Source organism: Dermacentor silvarum, chromosome 10, assembly GCF_013339745.2.
Source record: "Dermacentor silvarum isolate Dsil-2018 chromosome 10, BIME_Dsil_1.4, whole genome shotgun sequence".
In the NCBI taxonomy this organism is placed as follows: Eukaryota; Metazoa; Arthropoda; class Arachnida; order Ixodida; family Ixodidae; genus Dermacentor; species Dermacentor silvarum.
Window position 1 is genome coordinate 62221598 of NC_051163.1, and position 18352 is coordinate 62239949.

Genomic DNA, 18352 nt, shown 5'->3' on the forward strand with positions numbered 1-18352 from the left:
TTATGTTCTTCCCTGTTGTAGTCGACATCCTGTATAGAAAAGCGTGTTTGCATACTTACGTTTATCCGCTTTTATGCTGCGCTCTGCATACGGTAGCCAGGTTCCCATCAATTTTCTTTTTGCCTGGTCATCCTCGCAAATTGGTTGCGGAATAATGCAATTCAATTTTATTGAAAGAAAAAGGTCGGCCCGAGCTAGTGTGCCTGCCATACACCGTGAGATTGAACAAGGAAAAGAGTTAGAAAATAGGGGGTGAGTGATGATGAGTACAGATTAGAAGTATGCTAGGTGCGCCATCTTGCAGCCCTGGTGATGGCACGGGCCCACTCTGAATGTCATGGAAATGTTCCAGAACATCCCCGACTGCAGATTGTTGTTGCGCATCTTGGAGAGTGAGCACTCAAGCTAGGGAAAATTCCTTAAATATCCCCAGGATTATTCGTGCGTAACATTCAAAAGATGAACGGTGACTGAGGATCATTCACGAGCGTACGAGAGGCTTAAAAAGCCTCTCGTAAAGATGACAACAACAATCGTTGTCGCTGGTAAACGAACAGTATTAACAGGCTATTGAACCGTTGGAGATGGCCAAGTGGTGACGTTGCAGACGCGTCAGTTCCTAAATGTAGGCGCTGGGTGGGAGCGGTGAGTACAAGCAGCGGATGTTGTTTAGGTTAAAGGCAGCGGTAGAGATTGAGAGAGGAATTGAGAGAGAGAAAAAAAATTATTGAAGAACAGAAACTTCTGCCGGTTGAGAAACATGCTGACCTGCGTGGGGCAGAAAAGGCGGGGTAGAAGGTTAATGTACAGAGAAATGCAAAATCAAATGAAGAGAGAGAGAGAGAGAGAAATATGACCACAATATTTAGAAGGGCTCGGGCGTAAACAGCAACAAGAACGAAAAGTGACGGAACTTCAGTTGTATCGGGCGAGAAAGAAACGTTTTCTAGAGTTTGTCAAGCAAGTCAAGAAATTCAGTCTGACGTTAATTCGAGGTCCGTTTACGTATAGCCACTATTCTATTTAGCGAGTTTCTTCAAAGAAAATTAAAAAACACGTAACCCGTCAAATTGATCTTTTATAGCGTTTTTATTGTTCACGTCATGTACACCAGAAAAGGGAACGTTCTTTATTCACTGCTCGATGTTTCACCTAAGACAAGCAGTGCAGTTGCCGTCAGACTTAACCAGAACGATGAACCTGCAGCAGCCTGACTTTAACAAACAAGGATTGTAACGAGAAAACATCGAATACTTTACAAGGATGACGCACTAAGCTCGACACAATTTAAGGATCCAAGCAACTAATCGTCAGCGCCCACCGCAGGAGAAGCAAAAAAATGTGTTTAAGACGTATTCTGGTTAAGTATGACAATGACTGCACATGACAGCGTGATTGCATACAATAAGGCAAGTGCACACAAAGATGAGGCACATGATGAACAGGAATACCTACACATTTTGCTGGGATTTACACACAGTCCTCGTGAGTTAATAGCACGCTCTACAATCTGATAATGTCACTCACCTTACTATAAACAGCAGTTCGTTGAGCGCGATATAAATTCGATACAACAAAAATAGCTAGTGTGACGGAATTACGGAGAAAACATTAAAAAAAACATACTTTGAATACAGTACATGCAAGAGTAACAACTTTACCGCGGCCATTGACTACATTTGCTTGAACACACCTCTCACGTCGGATGCCAGCTTTATCATAGGCGCTTCAACATTGCAGTGCTAGACTCTCTTTGGCTTGAGCTTGGAGTGTGCCGTGTTCCAGACACTGAGACCCACTTCATCCACCATACGACCTTACCAACATAAAACCTTCTCCAAAACTACAACGACCCAACTTGAAATGCCGTTGGGTAGCCAACACTGCAAGTAGACCTTTACCACTATGTGCTTCAGACGAGTTTTTAAAAGCGGAGCTACACCTGAGTCATAAATATCACTACAGCACCGCCTCACGCATGGCTGATGAAGCGTAGAGGGCGCTGCTGTCATGAGTTCATGCTATACAGTAATCATTGGCGCAGCTTACGAGAATTGCCGTTAATACCATTAGTTTTCAAAAGTTAACGCAAGTTTACATCCAACGTACGTACTAGGGCTGCTACAAAAAAATGAACAAGTTTCTGTTGTTATTTTTCACACTTTATTGAAGGCGAAAACGCGACGTGTGCATCGCTCTTTCTCTTAATTAGCAGTTTCGAAGAAAAGTTTCATCTGCGATTCTGCAATTCCTATTACGTCAGCGTTTATTGCTTCCTTCGTGTTGTTTTCCTGCAGCTTCTTTTTGCATCAAGCGTGCAATCGTTCGAGCGTTTGACCAAAATGACGATAGGACGAGGTCGCAACTAAGTCACATTTCATCATTCATAGGCGGCACACACTAGCGAGTGGTATTGCAGGCACTATCAGATATATTTGCAATACGCGTAAAATTCAATGGTCGCAAATGCGCTGCCGTCTTTCACGCAAGCCAGCGCGTGTAGGAAGAAAGACAGCAGCGCTGGAAAGAACTATGTAAATGATGCACCGTGATGGGTGTATGAGGAGAAAATACGCAACAGTCTGAAGACGGGAGAAAAGTAGTACTGAAAGACGATACGGTACACACTGCGATAAGTGTCTTCAGGAAAAAGAATGCAGTAGGATATAGTATGGACGAGCGCGCATTTGTTTTGCGATCCCCGTGTAAGGAGGGCTTTCTTCTCTCACTTAAGACATAACTACGTCGACAAGCGTTTCAATCGAGGTTGGCTTGAGGGAAATGAATTTTCTCTCGTTAGTTACTTAGTGGTGAGCGAATACTCGAAAGTTCGAAAGCCAATCGAATACTCCTGAATCGAATCGAAGCATCGATTAGAGATATTCGATTTCTTCGATTACCAAAATATGGAAATATGCGGGGTTACTACAATTATTGGAGCCTGCTTGCAACAAAGAAAGTCCATGCGTATTGCACATTTTCCGGTTCGAGGACCCGTTTAAAAGCACCCAACCGGTGAAGTAATCGTTTTTTTTTTTTGGTTCGATATTCAAAGTTCGCACTTTCGAAGAATATTCTTATTCGAGTGAATTCACACTTTTTGCTCGTTCGAGCAGGCTCTAAAGTTATTTCATTGACATGCCTGATGCCTGGCCGCAGCGTCGTAACAATGCAGACAATGATAAAATGCGCATCAACATTGACTGCATTCGGGCGTTTCCTATATAATAAAGCTTCATGAATACAAGATGAAAACATGTCACTTTTGCTCTGCAAGTGCTTAATTGCGCCATCATTCTGGCAGAGTACAAACAAACTCGACACGCCACTGAGCTTTCAAAAAAAGACGCAAGAGATGACTATGATAATGGTACATGCTTTTTATTTAAACACAAGCACAAATCGCGCTCAAAACTATTCTCAGTGATATTTAAGAGGACCCGAAGAACATCTTATCAAGCGCAGTCCACAGCCTAACTATATCTCAGCATTTTTAGCGAACTTTGAAGCCAACTCAGAAACCAGCTTCGAAGCCCACTTGAAGCCAACTTTTTTTTTTTTTTTTTTTTACGTAGGCGCAAAGGTAAATACTGACGTATGAGCTTGGACGCGTCTCTGCAACCCGTCATCACCGAATATTGCTCGGAAGTCTGCGCTGTCATTCAGTGAGCGTTGAGCGACGGTAACAGGCTGGTTTCTGGAAAACGGCCATGGCGCAACATAACCAATGACCAACTGCCTCATTCTATATCTATAGCAAGCAAGCACACCATACATTGCGGTTACGTATTAACGCAAAGTAATAGCAGCATCTTTGGTGGACAGCATATTGATGACGCTGATCGGAGGCCGAGACTGTTAGCATTCGGAAGTGCACGCTCTGAGTGTATAAAGAAAACAAGAACCTTCACGGGGACATGACATACTTTCGCTAGATGACTTGTGCAGATGAATGATGGCGCTAGGAATACTCCTGTAGCTGTAAACAGGTCGTGATTTACTTGCTTGATAACTTGTGACGATGAATGATGGTGCTCGAAATATTTGTGTCGTTTTTAGAACGCCGTGATTCACATGCGTCATAACCTGCCACGATGAATGATTGTGCTCTCGGGAATACTATAGCGTAGCTGTTATAATAGGCCATGATTTACTTGCTTGATGAATTGTGACGGTGAATGATGGTGCTCAGAATACTTGCGTGTCTGTTCATAACTACGATTGTCTAGCCCAGTCTAATACTATGAAGTATCAAAATGTTCCGTTTGCCGGAGTGTCAGCTTGAGCCAGTACTTTATTAACTCCACTTTCGAGAGTTCCCGTTCTCTTTGGCAGAGTACATTTACTCTGCTTCTGACCGATCATGGCTCAATGTAGGTGGTTGGAACGCACAAAAACTATCGCTAGTGCAGGTAACAATTGCACTATCGGATATAGCGGCAAAATTAGTTGATAACAGTACATTTGTTCTTAACTGCGTGTGAACTATCTGTTCTTTTGCTCGGCCCCTCCTTTATATCTCCTTCCATGGAGAACAGCCAACATGACCTCGGTCTGGTTAAACTTCATTCCTTTTTTTTTCTCGCGCTCTCTCTTTCTACTTGCAACAGGAGTACAAAATGAGATGTCTCAAGCAAGTTGGCAACCTTTAAGCATGTGCCACGCATTCGATAAGCTGTCTGTCATCGTGTTGCGGCATGGTAGCAGTTATAGCGTAACGATTAAAGTTTTTGTCCTTTGAACGACTGCGCGCACTCTTCACAACATACGTCGAGTTGGCATTTCCTCTTGCGGCGGCATCTGCTTGTTCCACAGGTACCTCCGTTTTCGATAGTTTTCGGACTTCCCGCTAGAGCGTGTATGCCCAGGCGGAATAAATGCTCCCCATCGGGGACTGAAATAACTACAAATAACGTAGGTAATGATCAGACAAGAATTTACCTCCACAAAAGAAAATGTCGTCACTGCCTTTGCACATAGATGTACACCTTTCACCGTGATCTTGGGGAGTTTCGCAGACGCTTGCTGTTGGACGCCTTTATACGTGGATTAGGAGAGATACGTGGAACATGCCAGCGACTGGACACAATAGGTAGAGTGATGAACTGCCACTGAGGCGGCACGCCACGAGCAGAGGCATCTTAGGGCTCCACGCATGCTGGTAATACGAATACTGCACTTTGCGCGCTTCCACTTTTCGGCGTCCGCGTGTCCCTTGACTAGAAGCAACAAAAGGAACTCTGCTTGCACCCGCCATCGCCACACCAACTGTGGTGCGGTTTCAGCGCGGTACTGCGAACTTTCTTAACACGCATGAACACGTTTCACATACCTTATTATGAGATATTTTCCTTTTCCTAATCTATTAGCGGGAGTTTTACAATTGATTTTTCGAACACGGCTTCAATTCCCCTGCATGCCATTCACATGCTGAACACTTGGCTCTGATAGAAAAGCGCAGATTCTTCCGAGGGTTCCTCCTTTTGCGCGCGCACGAAGATTAGACACGTAAAGAAGAGAGGGAGAGGTAGCTAACAATTCACTTTCCTAAAAGAGGTGTCCATGGTTCATTGATGAGTCCATGGTTCACTGATGATCATCTAAGGTGCCCCCTATCAGCCATCGAGTATAATATGCACGGCCCATTATTAAGGAACGAGAAGCATTGTGATGAATAGTAGGAGGAAGTGGCATAACCGCATGTAGTATCGTGCTGAGCTGCACCTTCAAGACGTCGCTTGAGCATTCTGCCGTGAATTGACGACGTGAAGGCAACATTATTGCGCCTAGCACTTGCGATGTCGCTAGCCATGTTCACAAGCACTAACATTCGCAGAAGGCAAACGACACAACAAGAGACAATACTTTGCGTGACTATGAAGAGCATAGGACCTAGATTATAGGTAAACGTGAAGAAGTGTGGTACAAAAAGCGATGATTCAGATGATTTCACTTAAACGGATAACACAGATGAGCGACGTTCGCCTTCGCATTCAGAATGATCGACTCTACCGATAGCTTTTATGCACTATGTCTTACGCCTTCAGCAACTCGCCGTACATCGGGCTAGATTCGATACAAGTGAATATAGAAAAATGAAACTGTTATATTTTCAGACTGCAGCATTAAGTGCTCGTGAATTGCACAAGATGTTCCTGCAGACGCAATGGCGCCGCCCTCATCACAAAAGAAAAGCTTATGAAAAAAGAACTACCAGGAACAAGCCATTAGACAATAAATCAAAGTAACCGTCACTTGAACCTCAGGCTTCGGCATATCAGATCGCAATATGCAATAACATCGCAACACTGTCCAGTGAAGAAATTGCATGATAAAATTACTACATTTTTCAATTTGCAAGCACCTGAGCAAGATTACACAATATAACTAAACATTGTTTTGACAACATGATGTGGATTATGTACAAAAGCAAACAGATGAACGTTTATCGGAAGAAAAAAATTAGTTCAGGACACTGTTTGCCATCTATGCCGTGGATCTGATTTCCATCAACGATGGCTCCATCTTCTTCCGTGAACCTGACGGGTGATCTCAAGCCTTCTTTGAACAGCATCTTCTTAACTTTTCACTCCGAGAACAAACGAAGTATTGGTGACTCCTTTTTTTTTGTGTGTGTGTGTGTGTGTGTGGGAGCAGGTGCTTACACAGCGTTTGACTCCACAGCACCCGAATTGGCTGCGTTCTCTCTCTTTGGACACAAGCCGGGCAAACCTACTACATTGGGGAGTTCGAGGCCTCTGGAAAATGACTCCCGCATAAAGAAGCCTTCATCACACCGGCGTCATTACAACACCGAAGTCGACAAGGTAGTCTCATGGACACCCAAACTCGCTGCTCTCATAGAAAATATAACACTTCTGTTCACGATCGCGAGTAAGGCGGCGTTACACGAAACCCCGGTGAAGCCGCAGCATTCGCGCGCATTTCGATCCATCGATCAACGTACCTGCTTTCCACGACTGACATGCCCTCAGCGCCGGAATCATCAACGATGTGAAATACTATCAACATAGCGCGCCTACGCGAAAACAACAAAAGCTAGACATCATTTTCGAGAGTTAAAAATGTTCATGTCGAACAGCGCGTTCAAACGTGTGACTCGGTTTTTACAGCTTGTCGCCCTAAGTTCACTGGAACACAGCCGGACTGCTGCGGATCCAGCGCGCGTGGCTCCAATGGGGTCGACCGGCGACCCTCCGTGACCATCGTGCGTCCAGGCAACGTACTGCTGTACTCCCGCTCGTGGCGCGCATGCGTAGTTCACAGCCAGACGAGCACTTCCGGTTCCGGCGCCGACGGCCGCTGTCAGTAGCCCGTAGTGTAGGACCGGTGGGTCAGCGAGCTGAAGGAGTTCTCGCGCAGATCTCTCTTTTTGGCGTTGATGAGGTACACCGACAGTAATATGGCCGTCACCTGCGAGTATACGAACGGAACACCATTGCCGATTTGCTGGTTGTAAAGAAAGCATCATCGAAACTTGCAATATGAACCTTATGTGAATCCGTGCGGTGTTGTGGGAAGGGGGGGGGGGGGGGGGGGCAAGGGAGAGAGGAACCGTTATGCAGAACCAACGCACGTGCATCTTGGAATTAATGTGCAAGCAAAGCTTTCGTGAAGAGGTGAAAAGGTGAGGTGGGAAAGGTGAAAAGGGAGACGGCTGACATGGCCTGTTCGCTCCCATACTAATCGGTGAAACGCTCTCGCCGGAAATAAGTTGCGGCTTGCTTCGGACGAAGGGGAAAGCACCGCATGTAAGTGGGCTGTCGCATAGCGTTACCGCGATGCGCTAAGAAATGCGATATTCCACTTATACACCATCGCATTCGTGGAAGCGCGGCTTAAGAATGTTAAGCTGGATTATTAAGTTACACTTCTGCGAAAATATAGACACGGTAAGTACTATACTGTGAGCGGAGTCATCATATATACCACAGAAGATGGAAAAAGCGCGAGACACGCGCGAGGTTCTACCGCTATAGGCTCTTCAGGAGCCTAACGGGAGAACCTTAAACCGTCATGAAATTTGTACAGCCACAGAGCATGACGGTGTCCAGTGAAGAAATGACAGGACAAAAATTACTACGCTTTTCAATTTGCATGCACCTGAGCAAGATTATACAATATAACTAAACATTGTTTTGACAACATGATGTGGCTTATGTACGAAAGCAAACAGATGAACGTTTATCGGAAGAAAAAAAATTTGTTCAGGACACTGTTTGCCATCTATGCCGTGGATCTGATTTCCATCAACGATGGCTCCATCTTCTTCCGTGAACCTGACGGGTGATCTCAAGCCTTCTTTGAACAGCACCTTCTTAACTTTTCACTCCGAGAACAAACGAAGTATTTGTGACTCCTTTTTTTCGTTAATCGTTAATACCGATACACAAAATCTGCATTTAATTGTCAAGAGTCCAGCGATTCGGCCGACTTAGTTTAGGCACTCTTTCTGAAAAAAAAAAAAAAAACAGCTAGGATGCGCGAGGATCCTGGAATCTGTGGCGTCAGACTTAGGCACCGGCGCTGCAGTTTTGGCAGGGAAATTAGGGAAGAGAAAAGGGACGGGGATTGATTTTTATTTTTTTGCTACACTTTTGATTACATTTTACTGCAGTGTCATTTCTATGTGCTTTGTACGTTTTCTCATATCTACAATCTATATTTCTGTATAAGCGTTACATTTATGTATTACTTTCTTTGTGTTAGTACGTGGTAATCATCTTGTTACCTTGCTACATTTGCAATAACCTGGTAGCTTCTTGAACGTTGTGCTAGAGGTGCCTTTAGAGCATCAGCTTTGCTATCTGCTCATCTGTATATTGCTGTGTGTTTATTTTACTGAAGGTCGAATCAATAAAAATACCACTGGTAGATGCGTCTGAAGCATTGCCTATCGTTTTGCCAACCCTTCCATGCACAAAAAAAATAATAAAAAACGTATTGATAGCCTTGAAAAAAGCATACTTAGCCAGGAAAAACGGCGTTAATTAAATTTTTAATTTTAGTGCCCCTTTAACAGCTGCTTGCCATAACAAAACTGTTACAAGGACAATAAAGAAAAAGATACGTTGAGCTGTATTACTATATTGCTATTCTAAAATACAAAAAAAAAGAAAAAAAGAGAGTCACTCTGACCACGAGAGGAGGCTTCGTCAGCCAGAATAGGCGTAAATACACGAAATGCAGGTGTCGACGTTGCCTTCGAGTTACCACACCTGCGCGGCGTGACGTCAGAGCCAGAGCCGACGGCAGCGACAGAGCCACAGCCAGAGCAAGAGCCGAAGATGTGGGCTCTCGCCCGCTTATTTCTTTTCTTTTCTTTTTTTTTTTTACTGGTAAAGAAACGGACTACAGTGTATTTTAACCAAGCCGAATACTGTGAGAACCTTAACTGCGCCAAAACAGTCAAAATGCGAGAAAGTATTTTGAAATCCATGAGGACGCACAGACGTACCGACGTTGGGGTTCACGCGGCGTGAAATTCAAATAATTGAAGTTGTGCCATCATTTTCCTTGGCAGTTAATCGAGCTGTTACGGCAAAATTAAGGAAAATAGAGTGTCGGAAGAATATTTCGTTGATCCAAACTGATCTAGTGTTTCTATTTAGTCTAAAAAGTTCATATGGACACACATTCGTCCTCGCGTCTCCCTGTGCTCAACCACCTTTGGTCAATATGTGGCAACAAGCCCACATCGCCACCCTTGTCGACTGCATTTATGTTTAGTGTCCCTTTAATTTATGTGCAGCGGATGTGAATCAGCGAGGAGGTGTGGAGTAGATGCTAGAGACCACGTGATCGGGAGAGAGAGTGAACACTGGCTAGCTCGGGATCCAGCTCAGCCTGAGTCAGGCTCGCAATGACAGCACTTGCCTGTAGAAGTAGGACGACACCGAGTGAAGATATCCAAATGATCTTGTGCTTGTAGAAGAAGTCCACCAGCCTCTCTTTGCAGCCGGCCTAGAAACCGTGGTGAAAGCGAGAAAAGGGGCAAAGCCGTTACAAATTTTACCACCATTAAATTCCACTGCACTATTGTTATTTAGCCATGTGCGCATTTACAATAGGCAGGATTAACGTTATCAGCAGATACATATTTAAATGGAAAATGAGACGTCCACCAAATCGGAGCAATTGCTAGAAAAGAAACCCATACGGGTTCCTCGAAAGAAAAGCCTCGCAGTTGAAGAAAAATTAGCCCCTGGTCCGGGACTCGAACCCGGGGCCACGGCATTGCCGGGGCAGCCGCTTTACCATCTGAGCTAACCAGGCGGCTAGAAGATGTCACCGGAGCCGACTATCTTATATCTTAATGATGGCATTATTTTTTTTCTGTTTCCTGGCGTTCAGGCTTGCCGCCAAACGTCGATTCTCGAAGCCGCACCACCGACCTTGTAGGTCTTCTGCTGCCTCGAAGACATCGCTCAAACTGTACGAAGCGAACAGCAGATGTACTCATCTGATTGCCGCTCACAAAGGAGATGGAGACTTCACAGTTTTATGTATCTTTTTTTTTCGGTCTGCAAATATGAAATTAGGATGTGGATTCAAAGTTCTCGGTTAAACCCCGACCAAGTCATGCCTTCAGAGCAGCAGCAAGCAGCAGCGAATATGTGGAGCGTGCCGCCGGTTGCATGCGCAGAAAATACGAGTCTACAAGGGGCCTAACGACTATGTCACTCGTAACGATTCGCTTGAGCGCACTCCGATGCGGCCGTGCGATGGAATCGCAGTGGTTTCGCTATAGCGCATACACGGTGCTCTTCGCTCGGCTGCTTGCCTGCGCCCGGTGGTCTAACAGTTTGTTTTACTTTATCGCGTCCTTTGCTTCTTTCCGCCGCTGACCTACTGGTTATACTGCCGGCGTGCGCCGCTTGCGTGCCGTCCTGTCGAAGACGGAGCGAAGAAGTGATCCTTTGAGGTCTCGCGGACACCGTCTCGCCAAGGGCCAGAACACTTACTTGGCAGCGCGCGAACCTGCTAGACTTCGACTAAAAAATCGTACATATTGCGGAAATAGCTGTTACCGACTTCTGGCACGAATTTTATCCCTGAAGTAGAGAAAACGAACTTCATTTCGTGAATCTCGGAATGACAAAAGGTGGTCAAAATTAAATTTTAAAAAATTCCTAGTGCAGCTTTCTTTTTTTTTTGCAAGATAGCGACGGGTTTTCTCATCAATAGACGATATGCTAATTTCCGTAAGCAGGCATTCTCACGCATCAAATTTGCCTTAACCAAGATGGCCAATATGTATACCTCTAGTAGCACTTTTGAAGCTCAGATAAACATTATCTGTAGGATTGCGACGACATGGACGATCGGCCGTTGACGAACCTCCCTGCCTTCTCTCTTTCTCTCCTCCTCCAGAGACGCGTTTTGAATGCTCGGACGGTGTGACGAACGGAGGGCGGCAGGGATGGTTGCACCAATCCGCACGCTGACGTTTTAAGTAAAATTCTAGCCCGACGTCCACTTTCTTGGTTATGTCAGAGGAGGCGAGTGGATAAGCACAAGTCACGGTGTTGGACGTATAGGGTGCGGTCTTTTGGACTTCTTAATTCAAAATCATGATGGTGTCAAGTATGACCTGTCGGGTTTTCGGCCACGTTTTTCCACGTCGGCTACGGCCACGAATCCACTGGTATAAAGCATCGCGCGATGACTTGCGCAAACGTATAGGCGCAGACCCCGTCGGGTCAACTGCATAAACGCGGCATGTGCACCGCGCGCACATGGTGCTTATATGCACTGTATAATACGAGCAGTCTATACATGTAATGCAATTATATGCACTGTATACATGCAATGTATTTATGTGCACTGTGTATTAGATGAACTGTACATAATAATCTCCAAGCATGCTCTGTGATCTCTCCTGTTAAGTTATTATTTCTGTTATCTTTTTGTAAATGATAATCTTATTCAAGTCAACACTATATCTAGGACAATTACCGTGAGCATAAACATAGTGAATTATGAAAAGAACAGCAAGAACAAAATGACGATATGCATGGATAAAGTTTGTGAACAATGAAAGCAACAGCGGAAGTCAAACGACTATCTCAAAGACTTGCCCTTTTGATCCGGCGAATCTCCTTGATGGAGACGTCCTCGGTCTCGCCCACTAACCGATAACAGGTCTCGTCTATGTGGCTGTTTGTAGAGGCGAACTCCTTTGGGCCGCTAAAGCCGCAGCAGTCCAGCTGGATGCGCAACAATAAGGCGGTTACGGTTCGGCACAGCGTGCAATGTTCACACCATCAAGCGTTTATGTAGCTCTGTTTAACTTCGAGTTTCCGTCACCCGCACATCACGATAGGCTAACGGTCATCCCAACAAACCGGATTCTGATTGCAGACAGAATGCATATGTATGCATATATCTATCCATCTTATCAAGAAGTGCTACAAGGTCTCCTTTTACGGAAAACTTTTAGTACGACTCTTAAATCGCTCCTTAATTTCTTTACGTTCGATTATCCGAAAACCAAGTGTGAAGTCTTCTGGTAGACTTCAGTAGCGTTTCTTGATTTCCGCAAAATTTAGCGTGGTTTACATTACGAGCGACCGTCGAGTGAAAGAAAATACGAAGGTCAATTGTAAACCGGAACCACTCATACTTTGTCGTGACCTGAAGTTTTATCATGTTTTGTTGTGTCTTTTACTCACTTGCAGTTTTCTTCGACAGAGGAAATTATTCTCAATACAATTTGGAGCAGTTAATATGGCTAGTGCCCCATGGGTTCCCCAACTAACACCCTGCTTCAACTGTTGATGCAGAACTCCGAGGGCAAGACAAATAGTCAGACTGAAGCCGCTCAACAGGGTCTTCCTTTTCCGCTTATTTCCCCGTGCTCTCTTGCTACTATTTCGCTAGATAGTGGCCAGGGGGAACGGGTATCTCGTTAATCTGAATTAATTAATGCGCCTCACTGATTAGATAACGATACACTAGGTTGTCACATAAGGTGAACACGAAACGAGAGGAAATCAATGGTATGGATCAAACCCCTGGTGTTCTTACCCTGTCTTGGATGAAGTTTTTCGTCGGCTCGTTTACTTCTATCCAGCCGGACTTTAAGATGTCCACCATCTGTCACAGGAAAAATAAAATATAATAAAACGGGTGTGACGTCAGTTCAAGTATTGAAATACTTCTCGCGTCCCGCACTTGCGACGTAGAGGAGTGATCGCAACGCGTTTTTCCAATTCAAAAGTCCTGCGTCGGAACCTCGTCGGCACCGAACTATTAATTTCTAAGTCGTGAAATCTCAAAACTCCACAGTTTACCTGGGCTTTAGCGAGGGGCGGAACGTGCTCCAACTCCGCAATATTTTACCACCCGAGCGGACAGGAAGTCGATGGCAACGTAAGTATCCAAGATAATATTGTAAATTAAGAAAAGAGAAAAAAAGACAAGTAACAATGAAAAAGATCAGACACATAAATGTCGTTTGTGCCATTTACAATAATGCATCGAAACCAATTAAGTCGCCTATAGTAGGATACAACTTTAAAAAAAACAAGCAGTTTACAACAAAGGCACTCGGACCGCACGGGGTTGTAGTACTCCGCCAGCCAATCACAGAAGCAAACAGAATCGTCGTCATGCGACTTTTTCAAAATGGCATCGTACTTGATACGACTGCACTTGTCGTACTTGTACGCACGAGAAAAACGTAGGGAAAACGCATAAAATTACGCGCTTGTAATTTTATTTTTGTGGTTATACCGCCTTATTTAAGTAACAGGGAAAATGTGAAGTGCGAACTATTTGCAGCCTCGCGGAGGTATACAGTGGCTGGCGGTTATGAGAGCGTGGGCGGTGCTTCACCGCAGTCTTAAGTTGTATCCGACCTTAGTTCTCTATTTTACTAAGTGTCGATCACCCTCAGTCACGACCACCGTGACCACGGCGTATCCATTTGTGTACGCGACTTGCATTCACTATTTTCGCCTAATAAAGAGAAGGGGAAAAAAAAAACTACCGGCCAAACCCATCTCGCGATGGCGTCGTCGACGTTAATGCGACTATGGCACTGAATCAGCGTGCTGCATGCAACACCATCCTGCGTGTCACATCCGAAACGCGTCATGTATCAGCCGTGCACTGCAGCCGGGTTCCTCTTAGGACACGCTGCGCCATCTAATAGCACGCGCTTAAAGTTCATCGCGTCCTTTAGCGTGGCCTCCGAGATCGCAGCAGTGGCGTGCCGGTGCGCGCTAACGCTGAGAATGAATTACTCGCTCAACGCAGGCATTCGATCTGCACACCAGCCTAAACTGCCTGATTGGATTACTGCGCTTAATGGCTCTGTTGTATTGAATAAATTTTAATCCTATAGTGTCAGAGAAAATAGACCGACTCGTTTTTTTTTCTTTTTTTTTAAGAATTGCACTCTGTTTTGTCTTATAAAAACCGGCAATAAAGAAGAAGAAGAAAAAGCATTCGTGGCGAGCACATTGAGCTACTTTCCTTGATGAATCCGTGTGGCAAGATTTTGATTTCAACCAGCACCAAATGAATCTGAAACTTCTCTTTTTTTTTAGGAGCGGCGTACAGAAGCCATTTAGATAGGAAGACGCCAAGCGGCCGAAGTATGTTTATAATGCTAATCAATTAAACCCACAGACTTTAGGCTGTAGCTAAGTCGAAACCTTTCATGATCCATTACAGTTTCATTTCACTTCAAATGTGCGAGGTTTTGGTACGCAGGACATCACTGAAGACATTATCACGTTCGATATGCCGCATTAATGGTGAAGGAACAGTTTATCCTTTCTCGGGCAATGCCTGCTGTCAATATAACTTGTATCTGAGAAGATTATTACAACATCATAACGAAAAAAATTGACTTAGCTGACTGTGAATTGAAACAACATTTAATTATTTTGTAATTAAGAGGGCTCACTAGAAAATGCTAAATAGAGGATCCCATAGCCTAAACGTTCATTCAATGTAGTCTGCAGCACATTGTAATGGAATTGTTTAACATTGGCACATTCATTGACAGTCAATCGCAATTCGTGACTGAGGGAGTATGCAGTGTCGAATACATCGCTGTCCAAATCAAATAGAACTTGTATAGATGCGCCAGCCAAGTGCGTTCGTCATTTTATTGGCATCGTAGATAGGCAAGCTTCTTTCAATATATGCATCTCTTGGAAAGTATGTTTCCGACTACACTAGCCTACACTAGCCCGCACTAGTCAAGCAATAAGGGCCTAGCAAAACTTAAATTACCGAATGGTTGAGTTTGGCAACCGTTCAAGGTGTAAGAAAAGGAAAACACTGGCCCGTAGCAAACGGACAGATAAAATATAGGAGAAATTGGAATGAAACTTTCTGTAGGGAATTCTATTGTGGTGGGCATCAGCAATGGGTCGCGTGCTGCGCCTAACCAACTGCAAAATCAACTTATCATCAACATAATCAATATAATGAGCATAGGGAGCATAATCATCGAGACGGTAGTCATTCTGGGCCTCACCTTTATCTTGAGTATGCTGAGAGCGACGATGCCGCCTATCTCCGCCGCCACCATGACAACGGCGAGGAACAAGAACTGGAAATAAACGCCAGAGAAAAAAATAGAAATAAGATGCCTCAACAACAAAAGAGCGGAACGCGATAGCGTTATCGGGCCCCGTTCGCATCGCATTTTTCTTTATTAGTAGGCTTCACTGCAGCACACAGTGTTGGAAAGCCAACTTATAAAGACAAAACTTACACCGGTCCCTTTAAAGTCAGCTTCACTTTTAAACACAAAGGAATTGCTGGGAAGTCATTTTCCAGGGGCAATCTAAGCCGTCTTATATAAAAATATGGAGACCCTATACCTTTTTCTTTATTATTTTATTAATTGTTCTCTGTTGCCCCGAGGCGCGCGCGTGTCCAAAATGCATTAGGCAGGCAAAGTCCCAGTTTGACCTTGGCTGAGCTTGAAGGTTATATTTACGGAACCAGGCGTTTTCAGGGTTTGTACCTGGAGCAATAGAGCTATCGCTCTAAAAGAACAACAAGATACTACTACTACTACTACTACTACTACTACTACTACTACTACTACTACTACTACTACTACTAATAATAATAATAATAATAATAATAATAATAATATAAGAAGAAGAAGAAGAAGAAGAAGAAGAAGAAGAAGAAGAAAAGAAAGAAAGAAAGCTGCAGTTCCGCATATGTATTCGAAGCAGTGACACGATAGTTGTCGCAACATTACGTGCAGTAAGTCTTGCACTGTTTCATGCGGTATCCGTTGGAGCGGAACATTCGGATAGTGCGAGCGAGGGATTCTCCTTTGGTGACAAACTTTGGCCAGTTATGCCTCTAGTCCGAGTAGTATTCGTTTGTGCAGGTAACGACCCCTGGTGATGATTCTTGCCAATGGCAGTTTGATACTATTTCATCTAGACGCTGGCTTATGGATAAGCTGCCAGAGCGTGGTGCGAGAAAATCATTTTTAACGAGTTCTTAAGTGGCTACGGCATGATATGTGCCACAGGAGCCTTTTCATAAGTGTTCCCACTATAAAAAAAATTGCGTGGTATATCGCCGTTTTATCCGATTGATATTCCTGTTCTTTCGTAGCCTCGCGTTTCTGCGTCTGACATTCAGTTTAGTAGAGACAGTCGCAGCTGGCGACACCGACTTACCAGTTTCATTCCGAGGCCACCCTTCTTGTAAGACCCGATCCAACCACACATTCCTGCAGGACGAAGCAGGTGACAATTGTTGATCTCTGCATGCGTTAGACATTGCAACCGGGCAAAGGCCGTGGCATTTCCTTTTTGTTTTCATAATGCCACAATGCTAAAAGCAAGCAATGTGGATGGACGTATAATGGGCTAGAGCACACAGTATCGGGTTTAAATGGAGGTCACGACCATCCAATTTCAAAAAATAATATATTGAAAAGTGCGCGTGAGGCGGCTCCTGTACTGAATGCTTCTACGTACCTATCTGCACTGACGAAATATTGGTTTTTGACAGTTATTGACAAAATCTTGGAATCCTTACTGACACAGGTATAAAAGTGTCTTTGAGCATGTCCAAGCGCTGTCTCTTATATTTATTTATTTATTTATTTATTTATTTATTTATTTATTTATTTATTTATTTATTTATTTATTTATTTATTTATTTATTTATTTATTTATTTATTTATTTATTTATCTATTTATTTATTTCAGCCCCTTATCTTCGGCTCACTTTTGCGCGACAAAGGCCTCCCGAGAAATATTCGACTTCACCTCAGTCTAGCTTCAACCCCATGCAGGTTGTAGCATATTTCGCAATTTGACTACTCCATCAAATGTTTCACACCTCTCGACCGCGGAAAACTTGGTATCTTTATCATAGGTTACCAAAGTCTAATCTTTAGTTTTCTTTTTTTTTTTCGTTTATCCAAGGCCAAACAATGAGTGCACATCTATAGGTGGCGTTTCAGGACCGCCCATTCGTGACAACATTCTGTTCATCAAATAAACATTCACCCTCAGCGCTGTACTGCAACATAGAAATCTTGATTATCAAACATTCCTATAGTACTATGTAGGGGCCGTGGATGCATCTTCTGTTGAAGTGTGCTCGTCGATTTACACGAATTAAACGTTGTTTTGTGTGTGTGTGTGTGTGTGTGTGTGTGTTTGAACGGCGTCAAACGGGACCGGGACAGAAGAAAACGGACACACACAGCACGCCAGCAGTATACACTCGGAGTTGTGCATCGGATAGCATGCGGGGACGCGGTCTCCGAGTTGAGAAAGAGCGTCGTCGTTACAATAGCGTAGGAAAGGCACCAACCACCGCTCGCGCAAACTCACTGCCCTCGTGGCCCCTGAGAATTGGCGTGAGTGGTGGCGCCAACTGGCGGGATCCTAATCATTCGGTGGACTAATCCCCGCACCACTGACGCCTACAATAGCTCACTGACGCCACCGTGGGAGACACATCTACAACTGGTCGACTGACGACCCCCGCCAGGGCGCAATGTACCTGCGCCGCCATTGAGAGCGCAGGAAGTGGTACGCAAATCGGCCCATGGGTCAGGTCATTGTATACCGCTCCCTTTTACGTGGACGCTACATTCCGCACGACGCCCGGCGGTACGCGAGCCGCAGTTGGAATGCGCCGCCTCGACACTGTAACCACGCGCGCCCGAGATTACGCGTTTGGTAATCAAGAACCACCGGACGAACTCATGGTCGAACTATACTGGCTGTCCGTAACGCGCTACACGAAGCTCTCGAAGGACCTTCAGGTACTTCACAAATGACGATGTTTACCGACAGTCAAGCGGCGATCCTGCCGACGT

At 44.6% G+C, this 18352-nt stretch overlaps 1 protein-coding gene across 1 annotated transcript in view; it reads right to left on the bottom strand.

Moving 5' to 3' along the window:
* Positions 1-1070: 1070 nt before the first annotated feature.
* Positions 1071-18352, bottom strand: part of LOC119465820 (CD82 antigen-like) — a 94339-nt gene continuing 77057 nt past the window's right edge. The window contains exons 4-9 of the mRNA XM_037726294.2: positions 16692-16744; positions 15518-15592; positions 13051-13119; positions 12102-12230; positions 9898-9984; positions 1071-7434 (exon numbers count right to left, since the gene is read on the bottom strand). Coding sequence (XP_037582222.1) covers positions 7327-7434; positions 9898-9984; positions 12102-12230; positions 13051-13119; positions 15518-15592; positions 16692-16744 — 521 coding nt within the window. The 3' untranslated portion in view covers positions 1071-7326. The remainder of the gene's footprint in view (positions 7435-9897; positions 9985-12101; positions 12231-13050; positions 13120-15517; positions 15593-16691; positions 16745-18352) is intronic.